This window comes from Seriola lalandi, unplaced genomic scaffold, assembly GCF_002814215.2.
Source record: "Seriola lalandi dorsalis isolate HSWRI2012SDOR001 ecotype SW California unplaced genomic scaffold, Sedor1 jcf7180002054427, whole genome shotgun sequence".
NCBI classification, from domain to species: Eukaryota; Metazoa; Chordata; class Actinopteri; order Carangiformes; family Carangidae; genus Seriola; species Seriola lalandi.
Window position 1 is genome coordinate 7,239 of NW_019524980.1, and position 15,536 is coordinate 22,774.

Below are 15,536 nucleotides of genomic sequence, written 5' to 3' on the forward strand. Positions count from 1 at the left end.
ATCTACTATTGTTTTGAACAGTGCTTGAGAGGGTTTTCAATTTCCATTAAATTATTAATAGCTATTGTACTGAATGAAATCCACACACCTTGTTATACAGAATCTCTTTGGATTAACAAAACTCTCACTCCTCAGAGGCTCAACCTGCCCATAGATACTCATTTACAGCTTAATCCCACTTGTCTTCTGTGACTGGTGACCAGCAAACTATTTAGTGTATTTGCCTTCCTCGCCTCCAATCCACATCTTTGGTCCTATTACAGTGCACACACCATCAGAGTTCATTAGCCCCCCACTGGCCAGGCTTCTTTTGTTGATTGTGATCAAACAAGCACGCTGAGTGGGACAACTCCAAAAGTATACTGAAGGATGGATCAATAGGGGAGAAAAAAAGCAGTAGCACTTGTTTATTTTAGGGAGGCAGGGTGGGGGGTGTCAGGAAGCAGAGGTGACAAGAGGAATTACACCCCAAATAAACAGAGAGCAGTCTGAGGAAATAGGGAGACTCAACGTCTGGATGCTGAGGCTACTGTCGAGGAAGGATAGGGTAGACTGGAACTGCTCATCTGCAACTGTTCAATCCACAATGAAAACAAAGACAAGACCAGACTGAGTCTGCTTAGTTTTTCTTTTTTTTTCAAAAATTACCTTCTGAAAATGATGCCTTCAAGCTCTTTTTTTATGCTATAATAAACAACAGTAATAGTAGCATACTGCAATAATGTTTATGTTTTAGAGTTAAAGTGAATCAAGACTGGACGTATATGGTCAGTTTGGACACATTTTGTGCTTCAGCACATTGAATCTGAAATAAAAAATGGATACTATGTTTAGGTCTCAAGTCTGAACTTTAATTTGTGTAGGTTTGTATCAATACTGTAAGAACTGAGTGAGAAATAATGCCAATGGTTATGATTGTATTCAGTAAGATGCAATTTGGGACATTGACACGGTTGGTACAGAAAACACAACACACAGTAGCACACAAGAGCTTGGTGTCACCAACTGCAATCCAGCCGACCTACAGTAAGTCTTCATCCACCACAGAAATGTTTTGCACACAATCATCTTTAACATCATCATCCTCTGTGCCTCTGTGATTATCACTTTTAGTCTTTGTACTTTATTCAAGGTCACAGAGAGCTGACACCTCTTAGAGCATGCATCTGTGAAAGGCAGGGACACGCCCTGGACAGGTCTCCAGTCCATCACACACTGAACAAAACAGCTCATATTCATAAATGTGGATAGTTTGGTGTTCAATCCAGCTGGTGCTGTCATAGAACAGTGAGTAATTCAGTGCAATAAATATTATTCATCCCATTCACCCATTCATTATGTAGAAGCTTGTAATAATAAAAATCTTCATAGGGAAGCCACTTCAGGATGTGTAAATGGAAATGTTGAATGGAAGGAAGGAGTTTCTCTCAGCTATGTAGAGTTGTATATTGACCCGTCTTTATACAGTCCACTGACCGAGGTTATCAGTGATCTCCTGGAGGAATTCCTGATATGACTTGTGCTGAATCAGGGGAACACAGGAAGTGCTACAGGCTGCAGAACAAGATGTCCAAGTGAAGAATTATAATTTCAAAATGTATATTAGTTTTTTACTTACTTTGAAATTTGAAGTGCATTAATTCACATGTTCATCAATTTCCTTTTCATTTTATTGTTGAAAAATAGCTTTTTGCTCCTTCAGTTGACACTATGCAAGAGAAACGTGTATTCAAACCAGACAACTGATGAACATGAAGACATTGCTCAGCTTGTTAGTGTATTGTGTTTTTGCAATCTATTGACATGACACCACAAGACTCACTAGTAGCACACAATCAATGCACACTGAAAAATGCATGACAAAGACAAAGTGTTGTTAACTTTAATGGTGTTTGCTTTAATGCTTTTTGTCACCCTACAAACCCTGTGTGAAAATCAGTTTCAAAATTTCATCAACAAAATTCTGTTTTACATTCTCTGTATGACACTTCAGGTGAAGTACTGTTTTTTAAATTTTCAGAACGTGATCAACTATACATCAAATTATACAGTAACTTGAACATTTCAAGGCAATATTTGAAGAGAGGTGTCAGGAAATGTGTGGAAATGAAACCACATCATGTTACAAACGCTTCAGGAATGCTGATAAATTCAGAAAATTGGATCTTCATTTTCATTATTGTCTCTCAGTAGTGGGGGATGAGGCTTTGTTGGTGTTAAGTACTTCCCAGTGTTGATTTCAAACATGTAGCCGCTACAGGAAGGCACACTTTGTCACACATAAATCAGGATTAAGCCTTGAGGCAGACAGAAAAGGCTTCATTATAGGTTTGTTCTGGGCAAAACTAGCAAACGTGATTGACAAAGACAGACTTGAAGACAAAAAGACACTGTGAATACTACAGGGGAACCTCCGTCTTCATGGAATGGACAATGGGAAGAGAGAAGATGCTCCTGAACCCTTCTCCACAGCATCATGTTGGTAAGTCTGACATCTTAATACTCGCTCCAGCACAACCTAGATGTCCATTTCAAACTGCGCATCATCACCTTAAAGAGAAAGAAAAACATATTTCACAAACAGAGCGCCACACTGCAGTAGGATTAACCTTTATCAGTCTTTAACATCAGACAGTCAGCATGGCAGGAAGTAACCAATTGGTAACAGATGCTCTAAGGAATAAGAAATATTTATGATTAACTTGACAAGTTAGTTAAAGTATCAATAAATCATTTAAGACAGTTATATAATTTGCAATGCCTACAAAATGTGTGTTTTTGGTTACAAACAACTTACGTGTTTATGAATACATTTAAAATGAAAACATTTACAACACTCTGACAGTTACTTTTTGTGTAAGTGCTCAAGCAATCCTTTCAAGAATAAAAATAAATACACAAATAAATTTCACACCTGCCTTTTAAGTCTGGTCCCAGCCCTCTTAGAGATTAAAATATACCCGGTGTTGAGCTTACTAACAGTTGTTTACCCAGTTGGAAAAACACCCGAGCTAATGGAAAACTTAGAAAGCGGGGTTAAGAAGAGGCATGTCATCTTTTTGTGCTGGAACCAGAAAAATTGTAACAGAAAAAGAAATGCCATGAAAGTGGTGGCAACAGGTTGTTGTAGGTCGATTTACAGCTCAACAACTCTTAACAACATGAAAAATGTTGCTTCTGAGACAGCTAAAAATTATTTTGATGGGATGCATAAAATTGATCTCCATCTATCATCGGTAAAAGAAAGGGCAGCCACGTTAAAGCTGTTGTAAGATCTGATGGCTAATAGTGATACACATGACATAACTGGGGTTAAAGATTTCTCAGAGAAATCTGCGTTTTGTGGTTTTCAGTGGTTATATGAATTTACATTGGAATCTAGGACTGAATTCTTCACTCCAAATGCCACCCAGTGATGTGTATCTGAGGTGTCAATATACCGGTGTTGTTGCTGTCAGGTGCAGTGATTTTGTTGTTGTTCAGTAGTTCTCCATTATGGGCTTTCTCGTTGGTGTCTTTGGAGGGTGGACTGGTCACCCCTGGAATGTTGGGCAGACCTCGCGGAGGAGTCTTGGCAACTGGAGAGCGGCGACAATCCAGCAGGAACTTTCGGTCGTAGATGATCCTGGTACCTTTTGTGTGTAAAGGCAGGAAAAGCAAAGGATGACCATCAGAGATGGAGCACTGCGTTCACTCAGACAGAGCACTGAAGTCACACATACAGTAGCTGCCTGGCATCTGCTGCTTCAGTCATGCTTCATTCAACATTTGTATGCAGGTGTGCAGCATGTCCATTTTTGTTTGAAATTTTGACCATTACATTAGACTAGGGCTGCAACTAATCAAGAAATTAAACTGCTAACTCGATTAATTAAGTCAGTTATTACTGAAAAATATTCATCTAATTTTCTCTGCGTCCAAGGTAAAAACAACATTGTTTTGGGTTATTTTTTTATTGAAAAATTAAAAACTATTAATCAAAATTAATTTTAATTAATTAATTAAAAAAATTATTGTTGCAGCTCTACACTAAAATCCGACCAATAAAATTATTGAATCTGATTATGAAACACTGATCATTGAATAAACAAATAAGAAGTGCTTGCACAAAAGAAAAACAGTGTATTTTTTAACCTCTACCCTTATCTTGTGAAGAATGTATCAACACGTTTAAATCAAACCTTTCTAATATTTATATTAAAAATGGTAAAAGGGTAATGGAAATGTGTCCCAAAATCTTTAAAGATAATCAAAATTTGGTGGGTCTCTTTGGATCTGTACATCAGCTACATACAATCCATGAAGGAGTTGTTAATGATACCAATACAAAGAAGTATGCTTTCTTGTACACGTCTGCTAATGATGTCTACCATTTCACTTGATTTATATTTTTATGTTTTATTTCATATTTCATGAATTCATTTTGCACTGTATTTCTCACGTTTGCATTGTCTTGCAAACTTTAAAAACTGTTACATATTTTTTCTTATGTTTAGATACAGATAAAACGCCTTATTAAAACTCTTTTTGAGACTGCACAAAAATTAAACACAATTCAGTGACTTCAGACGGAAAGATCCAATCACAGCTTTAGTTGTCGGTGACGTGGACGTGAACAGTAGTTGTGGCTAACGTCCCAAGATTAGCTGAAGAAGCCCACAATCAAAGCCGATCCCCTAAAAGTGAGAACGCAATGATATAAGTACATACACTCACAAACCTTGGATCACAATTAGTAAATTGCTTCAAAGTCAGCAGTACTTTATGTCTCTCCCTCTCTTTTCAACCAAACATTTGCTAGCCAGCGTTAGCAATTAGCTGAGGCGGAGCTAGCAGCTGGTTCTGCACGGTGGCGTTTGACAGGAGCAGACCTCATGGAGTTAGCCTGAGCAGCGCCTGCACTCACCGACAATGCTGCTGTGAAGTGGATAAGAGTATAAATCGTGTGACCGTTGAGTAACGCCACATCTCCTCGGCACACGCAAGTAAATAAAATGAAAAACAATAGTACGCACCACCCGGGGTCGTGCTGAACAGGGTGCCTCCGGGAGTAGTGGAGTAGTCGTGGGGCATGTGCTCCGCGTCGTTGACAGTCACCGTCCTGGTCGACGGGATGGCCTTGGCAGTGGTCTTCTGGCAGTCAGTGGACATCTTCTCTCTACTGTAACAAACTAAAACTAGCTAACTAAATAACATCAAACAGGCAGAGCGTCAAAACAACAAAGCCACACCGTGCCTGTTACAGCTATTGCTTTGGCTCAACAGAATGGCTACTTTCAGATAAAAAAAAAATAATACCTCTTTTTCATAAGTGCAAATGATGAAAGGTAGTATCTAACATTACAACACGCAGTCTCCCACACACGGTGTCCAGGTTCTTTGTTCAAAGGACCTGAGCACACGTTCCTTCTCTTGCACTCACCCTCTACATGCAAACAAAACAACACAGACAGAAGACAGGCTGCAGGGGTAAATGCTCCCGAGGTGAACCCAATGGACTTATTCCGCCCCCTACTGGCACATGATGCCTGTACAATGGCTGCACATAGTTCTTTACTTACTTAATAGTTACTCTGCTTTAATCCTCACTTTAGAGCTTGTTTGCAAAAGCATATTTATTAGATGTCATCTAATAAACCATTTAGCTAATCAAAGACAAATGAGGTTAATATATCAATTCAACAGCTTATGACCTCTAGAGAAACCAGCTTAACCTCTAGTAAGCACCAGCACAAACACTTGCTGGATTTGTAGAACTCCATTTATTAAATGGATACTGAAAATGGATACATTACTAATTTTACCATTTTCCATGGACAAACAGGGGTCTAGCCACTGATGTATTCATTTGTTTATTTATTGCAGAGTTTGAAAGAGCAGCCCTGCTGCAGACCATAATGTTCAACACATATTTTGGTGGTATTTTGATGAAAATTAGGATTGCTGAACAGTTCGCACAGGACAAGGCCTGTAGCAGTTCAGCATGTTTATAACATTTGGTTTGTTGAAAACTACAGTGTGATCACTTGTAGTTGGGTGCAGGTGTCTCACACAAAAGTATACACGCTATACACAAAGACATTTCATTTCTTTATTAATTTTGTAAATGTTGAGCTGGTGTACAGAGTAAATTGTCAATAGATGTCCTCAGATTTGATTGGATTAAAAGGCTTTTACATGTATATTTTAAATTCATGTTTGACTCTCCATAACAATAAAAAAAGCAAACAAAACAGGTTAAAATACCCACAAGACCCCTATTTATCCCCAGGTTGCAGGCATTACCCAGAACTCAACAGTCTCTTGGTAGCTACAGCTGTATGATGCTAAAAGTACATCCATAACATAACTAGAATCCCAGTTGACAAGTAAGGGTGCATAGCATTCTAAGTAAATATATATATATATTTTCATATATTTCATATATATATATAGCCTTTTATGTTAAAAACATTTTCTGTGCATGTGCGCAGTTGCATTCCTTAGTATTGAGTAATATGCTATTGCGTTAATAATGTCTTCAATCCATTCTAAAGGAATATACATGTGTTCTCTAGTTTTTGCAACAGTTAATATTTTTGCATGAACTTGGTGCATGGCATCATCTCAGTCGTCCCTCAGTGCAGGGCTTTCCATTGTTCATTTTTCTGATGTAACCACTCCTCCCTCTGCTTGCACTTAGTCGGACTCCTCCTCTCAAACTGCTTTCAAACTGTCACCATGTGGAAGCCTTAGAACCGGCTCAGTCTTATATTTGGTAAGGGGGCAGAAATAGATCAGGGGTGGGCTGTGTTGAGGAAAAATGCTTGTCATCTTGAAAGACTAGCCATCGAAGCCACCGAGCCTCCCCACAATTCCACAGAACTTCAAAGTGCTCCCCCTTGTTGTCTTTTCATCAGACCCCCCTCCGCCCCCCCTGCTCCAACCCTGACATCAGCAGTGGATTTATAAAATAGCCACTGCCTCAGAAACCAACACAAGCATAATTATGAGCCCTTACAGAGCAAGCTGTATGCTATGACATAAGGGGTACTACACAATTACACTGCTGTGCAGTTTTTATTGACATCTAACTTTTTGTGGTTATTAAAAAAGATAATAAAATAGAAATAATATTTGATGAAGGGATATTTGTTGCAATGTCGAAAACCCATTTGAGGCATCTCTCTTTAAATCTCTCCACTTACATGATTTGTATGTATGTTTGTAATGAAATGAGAATGAAGACATGTTTGATGATCAACAGGAGATATTGAATTGAAACAACAGAGTGAATACCCTATTATCTACTAAAGTACAGAGCCAACACAGATGATTACTTTATAACAAGACTTACAGTATACCAAGACTTTACATTCATCATCTCTGGCTGTGAAGCCATACTAAACACTTATTGATGGGTGCTTATTGCAACGTTTTTGTGACGTACATCTTTTTCCATAATAAAGCATTCAATGTCTAATGAAATGTTTGAAAGAGATGCATGTAGGTAATTGATATCATGTGAGATGGCGTGGTTATTGAGGTAAATCAACTTTAAAAAAGATGTGAATTAGAATTACACGCATAATCTGAGAGCCGCTGCTCTTTGTCCATTTGCAATATTACTTCCTGTGATATTATCACAACGTTGACATGTCCCAATATCCAGGACTGAATATGTGATATTAACATCACACACACACACACACACACACACACACACACACACACACACACACACACACACACACACACACAAACTACACAACCAATAAGATTTCTTTCAAGGTGCATATGACTGTTATTAAGATTTAAAAACTATGACTGAACACACCTACATTCCCTGATGAGTGTAACAAAAACAGACACTTTGCTTAGATGGGATGGCTGGTATTAAGTCATACCAATATTTGCCCAATCTTAAGTGTAAAACGTAAACTTAATAGTTTTCTTTCCTAAAGAGGCAAAGTGATAAAATAATGTGGGATGCTAATGTACTGACATCATTTCTGAGTGTAGTGAGGAGTAGCCTAAAGCTGTGACTGACAGATTGAAAGCTGAGGAAGAACATGAACTATGATCCTAAGATCCTCTCTCTCTCTTTCTGTCACGCAAACAAACACACTCAAACACGCTCAGACAAACATTCCTTTCCTTTTGAAAGCAGTTATTGCTTCTTCTGAAGTAGTTAAGACAGTAAATCATGCAAAAAAAAAGAAGAAAAAAGAAAGACGTAACACAAAATAAAGGAGTGAAACAAAAGACGGGAAGGGTCAGGCTCACAGTTGCGGGTCAGTATTACAGTTTCTCATCACAGTGATTGGTGACTGACTGTCTTTGCTACACTCCCAAGAATGACCAAGGAGACAAACATCAAAGCTCAACACGTCCTTGACCCTCGACACTCTTCTTTTTCCAGCTGACTCTTTGTCTTTTACCCAGTCAAACCAGTGCTACATTATTACCAGCATTTCAGCTACTTTACCCTCATCAAGTGACATCCTCTGGTGGTGGTGAGATGGTCTATAAGTGCACCTAATGGGTGTTGGTGTCAGATACTGCATGATGAGGTCAAATAGACACTGCTACTAGCTGAGGGTGAGATCCTGCCCCCTGCTGGAGGTGGACAGGACTGCTACATCTATTCTGAGAGGCTGACTGGAGGGGTGAGGGGGTGAGAGGTGGAGGTAGGGCGATAAGGGCAAGATCGAGGGTGAAGAGAGGTATTGGGATTTTGGCTCAGACAGACATCTGATAAACACAGACCTCACAAGGATACAGCACACTGGGGACAAGAAAAAGGCGAAGGAGTGGGATGGTAGAGTAGGTTAATCTCTCATGATAATCTGTCCCTCATCATATATCTCATTGTCACTCTCTTCACAAGGCAAACCACTCTGAGGGAAGGTCGGGCTCAAAAAACCCACAGTACGGTAAATGACTTACAGTATGTCTTCCCTCTACAGTTTGACATGTCAAAAGCAAAGGGTGAAATCACATGAAAAGCACAAAGAAACAAACAGCCTGACACACAAAAATCTGACGTTCAAAACAGGCAGAGCGACACAACATTTGTATGTTCTTGTACCCACAAAGATCTCAAGATATATAGAATAATATATAGGTTCAGACCAAACGAACCAAACAAGAAAAACAGGGAGGAATTTCTTATGTACCTGAAACAGCAGCATCAGTGGCATCGCATAGGGATCTTATAACATAAACAACACACGTAACACACAGTCACGTAGAGCATTTTAGTGCATACGATATTATGTACAACACCGATATCGTTGGGTGATAATTGTAGCTTTACTGGACTCTGAGAGCACTGGGACAGGTTTAAAACTAGTTTGTGATGCTCTTAGCTGGAAGAGTGTTGCAGGTGGGAGGGGGAGTAACTTGTTGCCTAGAGATTATGTAATTCTCAATATTTTAGTCTCCCTTTTTCTTAAGTTTAACTGATAAATTTTTCCCTGTTGGTTTAGAAAACAGGCCAGTTATTGACCATACCCTACATTGCATGCCTGTCCCATACAGCAGTGTCTCCTCCCCATCCCCCCCACCCTTTTACCCACCCCTGTATTCCCTCAGTATTTGTAGTTAAAGACAGGCCATGCGGCAGCAGTCACTCATGCTGATACAGATAACAGGAAGCACGTTTTGGTTGCTAGTTTTTTTGTTTGTGTTTGGTTTTTCTTTTATACGAAATCATGCTTCTAGTCTAGTAGTAGATGTTTTTTTTTCCACGGTTTCTTTAAAAAAAAAAAAGGTAATAAAAACTACAAGTTAATCCATATCCTTCTCTTCTGGTGCGTGCTGATAGACGGCATAGCCGCTGTGGTTGTCATTAAGTTGGTGTCTGTTGCCATTCATTTCTGTCTGTCTGCCTTTTTATGTGTTCTTCCTCCTGTCAGCTGCTGCTGGTCATGTGTCCATGTAGGATGGTTTTGGTGAAGGGGTTGAATCCTGCGGAGAACTCTGCAGAGAGAGGGAAAAATGCTGATTTAGGACAAGCCACACATTTGTCTGCTGTTGTACAACAGATCAGAGCAAAACCTCATAAGGAGTCTACACAGCAGGTGGCATGCAAGCTGCAGTAAGTCAGTGCAAATGTAAGTATTTTTGAATCTCAGATATGTGAACTGCTATATGCATATCTTTAAAATGACCCTGGCTAAAATGCCCATCTTTAAATTGCCCGTATGTTGATCCTCATATATCACCCAGATTCTTTTCTTATCATTATAAAACTAAATCAGGCACATTAGTTCTGCAAAAGCATTCAAGCAAAAATGGTTGGCAAAAGTGGTTTAACATTCCGTCGAGAGTCACTTGAAATATCAGTAATCGCAGGATCGCAGAAATATCATGGCCTTTACGTTAGAAAGTCACACACACTTATACTGTGACTCTCACACCCACCCACACACACACACACACCTACCCACACACACACACACACACACACACACACACACACACACACACACACACACACACACACACACACACACACACACAACAGTGGCTCCAGATTGCAATTCACTGGACAACTGGCTTTTCAGCTTTGACCTTGAGAGCTCTCACTTTACAAGCTCCTTCTTGGTCGGTAATTTTGCTAAGTGCACATTGTGCCAACCCTTTTCCAGCTTGTCGAAACATGCATGAAGAAACCAAATGCCCTGGTATAATCTACTGCAACATTAATAATCTATTTGCATCAAATTTGCGTTGCCCATCCGTATGGAATTATATCTGTGTTTTACTTCTAAATGCACAGTGGGACATTTTGAACGGAGAAATTACTGTATATTCACGCAAAGATTACATAAAGAATTATTTTAATTTGAGCAAACAAAAACACTAATACATTTAGTTAATCGCATATATAACTCCATACATCTACAGTAAGCATGTCAAAGCATTTGCCTGAAGGCAAGCAGCCAGAAATTCTAATGTTTATTCAGGTTATAAAAATGATTATATTTGTAAAAACAGATAAACTGATAAAGTCTCTAAAAAAGCATCAAGGATCATGTTAGGTTTCTACGCATAAATCATCATATCACCTGCAAAATACTGACTGAAACTCACTGCATCGAAATGATATATTTGACAAACTTAATGTTGGTCATTAATTTGCAGGTTCTTTTTGTAGTATGTGGGATTTGTTTTTGTGATTTGATACTTTTTGTACAATAAGGACAAAAATAATCATTTTCTTCTTCTTTGTGTGTCATTTATATTTTAGCTATAAGTTAAACTGATTATTTAATCGTCATTTTGCTGTGCCAGCCTCACATTACATATCATTAGTATTGAATTAAAGGTACATTCAAATGCATTTAATCCAGAGAGACTGGATTAAATGGTCTTGCCCACAGGTCAGACGAGGCACTGTGGGTCAGTCCCGTACCTGCGGGGACGCAGCGCTCAGTCTGCCTCACTGCTTAACTCTCCGCAGACTGGCACATTTCACTATCTGAGCACCTTTCTTCACATCCACAGTATCGGGCTACATCGGGGGGGAGGGGAGTTGACAGCAGAAAAGGTGCGAGGGTTGAGAAGAGGTGGGATGACAGGAGCAGAACAAGAGGTTGAGGGAATGTTAGTAGGGGAGAAGAGAGACAGAAAAACAGCAAAAATAACAGAGACGATGTAAGAGAAATGTAAGAGACAGATACGTGAAGGGAGAGGACAGAAGGGGAAAAAGAAAGAAATTATGTATAAACAGTCAAGCAAGGACAGAAGTGATGGGTGGCAGTTGAAGATAAGATGGTGTCACAAACATCTACAGTATTTGGGATTCAGAGTAGTGTCAAAAATATTTGCAAATACATTTAGCTGGATGGGGTTAAGCCACATAAGACAATTCACTAATTTCAGGATAACACAACCAGAGACGCTCTGGTATAGTCCAAATTTTCGTGATGCGTTAAACCTCGATCCTCTGCTACTTCCTGCACGTAAAATACAAAAAACATTGAATGACTGTAAATAATATTTGGCCCAGCTCTGATTCAGAGAGTCCTCTAGATTTGAGTGATACAGCACACAGTCACAGTTGAGGGACTATAAACTTTAATGATGGCAAAAAGACAAAAGAGTCACTCATTGAGAACTGATGAGGAGAGAATGGAAAATATAACCACTGCAAGGAGCCACAGTCGGTTCATTCAGTCATTGATGTGCAAGAAACAAACATATGAGCTGTAGGTGCTGTTTAGTGATGACTTAAATGAGTAAACGAGTGGGCTGATGAACTGTGAGCACCTCAACTGAAGCAATAACAGCGCCACAGCAAAGTGGCCTCATTTGTTCCTTCTTGCATGCAGTAGATGAACAAAGGCAGAAATACTTAGGTGGAGATTAATGTTACAGAAGGTCAGCATTCAAACAATTAACCAAACACACATCCCACTCCATCCTCTGCAGTGATTTAAGACTGACACATAATGAAACAGGGCTAAGTGTACACAAACACAAACTGTGCTCTCAGCCTGTCAGTACCTCATACTGAAGCTCGTGCAGGTTAAGCTACTGTACATAAGGACTGTTGGGGGAAACCATGATGAGATGAGACTTTCATTGCAGCACAGAGTCCCCTGTTCACTGTTAACTAGCTACTACATGGCTTTCAATCAAACACAGCTTTGCTCCATTGCTCCCTGCACTCTTTAGCTTACAACGGGAGCCTCAGGTGTTGCGTGGCCTTGTGGCCAACAGAGAGCTGCCGGCGGATCAGAATCCCACCTTGCTGCTGTCCCGGCCCAGGATGGCGTAGTTCATGAACTGCTCAGCATCAACCTCCAGCTCGTTGGCGTCCTGCAGAGAACCCTCCATGCACACCTCCTGAACTCCCTCCTCACCTGAACCCTTCCCTCTGCGCACAACCTTACGCACAGTCTATCACATACACACATGTTCACAACAACCGCACACAGGAGGGTGGGAGAGAGTGATGGGTGAAAGCAGAAAGTCGGAATAAGGAAACGACTGAACTGGTGAAATATAAAGAAATGGTGATGGAGAAAAAAGTAATTGTCTTTTAAAGAAACAATATCTAATCTATTTTTTTTTTGGGGGGGTATACAGTAAATTCATAGTGTAATGATGTCATGAACACTGATGAACTTAATGATTATTATTAGTTTAATAATCATTCTGTGGATAGATGCTGTGAGAGTATTGTGACACTGACATAAGGGAAACAATGAATGGACCCCATTTTAAGAATACAACACAAAAACATGCCAATGGCAAACCTTTTTTGTGACAATGTTTCCATGTTCATCCGTGAATTGTTCCTCACTCACTTGCTCCCCAGGAAGATCTTCAACCTCATCGCCCTGTGCACAGAAAAGCATTTGTACGTCTAAATAAACCACAATCTGCACTTCCCTTTTCGTGAAAATACATTTTTAATGCTACAAGATATGACTTTCTGAGTAAACTCGGGATGATGGAAAGATAATTAGCACTCAGCAAATTATGGACCAACAGCATGTTAAAATAGTTGTCACTGCAGTGTAATTATGTCCATGCCATAAACCCATCCACTAATTGGAAACACAGAGAAGCAGATGAATGACAGATGGGTGAGGGGATGTTTCTTAGTGACACTTATAATTACAGTTCATGAAGTTCATGACAATGCTGTAATAGCCTGTAATAATTTACAGCCTGTCTACACAGCTATTTATAAGCTCAAACAAATTCCTGCAGTGAGCACAAGTGAGAGCTGAGCAGAAGGGTCGCTCGGGCCTGTGAATCTTCTGAATAAAACTCCAAAATTCAAGAGTCGTACTGTGTACCAACACTGAGGCAGTTTCAGGTACAGTAGGAAGAAAACTTTTTATAGACCAAACTTGCTAAGCCCAAGAAAGACTATTTACATCTGTAACAGCAGAAGATAAACTGAGCCACATTCTCACAGAAATTTGATAGCATTATAAAGATTCAAATTATTAGCAGATTAATCATTATTGTTGTATTGATTTGACTCATAATTCTTTGCTACTGCCCAACACATTTACATGTCCTTGTTTAATCCTTTCGTCACGCCCACTCAAAACACAATTCTAGCCTGCAAATCCTTCAACATTTCACCTAACAATATTTTCCTCCTTCCTCTTTGCTTTCATTACTGTTTCCCTGCCAGTAAATCCTCATCTCCAAATTTCAGATTGAATCTCCTCTGTCCCTCCTCTTTGTACCTTGAGGATGACTCTGCGGCGGACAACTCTGGTGGTGACGTTCTCCTCTTCATCAGCCACTCCCTCGACCTCACCGAGCTCACGGTCCAGCTGAACATGTATGTAGGTGAGCACGGACCGCACTGAGCCGCTGGCTATGTGGAGGACATTCTGACAGCTGATCACCAGGAAAGCCAGCAGCACGAAGCTGAAGAGGAGCTCAGTCACCAGGGCCCACATCGCCACACTTTGATCCCCAGCAAATCAACACAGCCTGCACACGACAATGCACGACCCCCTCAGCCACTCCGTGACTCCTGTTTCCCCACGCAGCACCTCTCTCAGCCAAGAGAGGAGGTAATAACTTCAGTCCCTCAGGCCTCTTGTCACTGCTTCATTCACACTGGCTTAGTGCCTTTTAGTTCATATCCGTCCTCCACTAGCTGGGGCAGGGGCCCTTTCCCCAGTTCCCTATTCCTTCTCCTTCGCACTGTCAGGTCAGGAGTAACCAGTCAATGACAAATCCAGGCAAAAGCAACCTTGGGAGGCTTCTATTCCCACCTCTCTCTCTCTTTCTGACCATGTGATCTGTGGTCTTTAAATACTTCTGGCTACTCCAGTGCGGCTCTGTACGCTGTGGTAAGAGCACTAAGAAACTTGCACCCTGACTTTTCTCATGTAGCTGTTACTTCTTGCTACCGCAAAATATTTCCCATTCCTAATGATCCACACAGCCTAGCAGGTACATTTCCTCAACATCAATCATAACTCTATGCAGACACAATTATGCAGCACACACTGCATCCAAATAAAGCCAAAATGGACTCTTTAATCACCTGTATCAGCCGGTATGAAGCCAGTATGAAGCCCACAAAGGCCCTAAACGCAACACTCTATTTTTGCTCTCACACAGTTTCATGGCAGAGATTGTCTTTTACTGTGTGATGTGTCTGTGTTGTGCCAGAAAGTTAACGCGTGGGAATGACTGGGGTGGGGATCATGTAACATGAGTGGGACAGTGAGAATGCTTTCTATATTTGGCTGGACATGCTGTTTGTGCCCATCTTGGGCCGTAGACTCTGTGTGTGTGTGTGTGTGTGTGTGTGTGTGTGTGTGTGTTTATGTTTGTTGGCTGACTGGCTCTAGGATCTGTAATGAATAATATAATGCTGATTTGAGCTTTAAGTCTGACTTCAAGGTGTGTCTTCTGGGAGAGGCAGTTAAAAACCTGACAAAATGTATTAGATTTGTTTCTGCTTGTTGTTTGATCAGCACGATAATGAACCTGCTTTATTTTATCTGCCAAAACAACCTAGGAAATATTCTGTTCAGCTCTCTTACTACTTCACAGCATTT

The 15,536-nt window shown here is 40.2% G+C and overlaps 2 protein-coding genes across 5 annotated transcripts in view; both read right to left on the reverse strand.

The window, feature by feature from the left end:
- Positions 1-1,873: 1,873 nt before the first annotated feature.
- LOC111658248 (eukaryotic translation initiation factor 4E-binding protein 1-like) lies at positions 1,874-5,465 on the reverse strand. 3 transcript variants are annotated; one of them, XM_023410693.2, is made up of 4 exons: positions 5,299-5,465; positions 5,016-5,161; positions 3,441-3,632; positions 1,874-2,550 (listed from the first exon to the last, which is right to left on the reverse strand). In XM_023410693.2, exons 1-4 carry the CDS (start codon positions 5,307-5,309, stop codon positions 2,519-2,521), a joined length of 381 nt encoding a protein of 126 aa, XP_023266461.1. In that variant the 5' UTR covers positions 5,310-5,465; the 3' UTR covers positions 1,874-2,518. The 3 variants fall into 3 exon arrangements, with proteins under 3 accessions (XP_023266461.1, XP_023266463.1, XP_023266462.1); XM_023410695.2 differs by having other exon boundaries at positions 5,016-5,171; XM_023410694.2 differs by having other exon boundaries at positions 5,016-5,185.
- A 612-nt stretch (positions 5,466-6,077) lies between these two features.
- ank1a (ankyrin 1, erythrocytic a) overlaps positions 6,078-15,536 on the reverse strand; it is a 43,964-nt gene continuing 34,505 nt past the window's right edge. The window contains exons 1-5 of one of the 2 annotated variants that reach the window (XM_023410711.2): positions 14,202-14,734; positions 13,251-13,334; positions 12,739-12,891; positions 11,402-11,500; positions 6,078-9,963 (exon numbers count right to left, since the gene is read on the reverse strand). In XM_023410711.2, coding sequence (XP_023266479.1) covers positions 11,429-11,500; positions 12,739-12,891; positions 13,251-13,334; positions 14,202-14,420 — 528 coding nt within the window. In that variant the 5' untranslated portion in view covers positions 14,421-14,734 and the 3' untranslated portion in view covers positions 6,078-9,963; positions 11,402-11,428. Of the gene's footprint in view, positions 9,964-11,401; positions 11,501-12,738; positions 12,892-13,250; positions 13,335-14,201; positions 14,735-15,536 lie in introns of those variants that run through there. The other variant, XM_023410715.2, reaches the window with a different exon arrangement.

What these genes read in the sequence shown, in the direction of transcription:
- LOC111658248 (XM_023410693.2), bottom strand. An exon ending in GTTCAGCACGACCCCGGGTG is followed by an intron (nt 3,633 to 5,015) that starts GTGCGTACTATT and finishes TACACACAAAAG; the next exon opens with GTACCAGGATCATCTACGAC. An exon ending in ACCTGACAGCAACAACACCG is followed by an intron (nt 2,551 to 3,440) that starts GTATATTGACAC and finishes TTTCTCTTTAAG; the next exon opens with GTGATGATGCGCAGTTTGAA.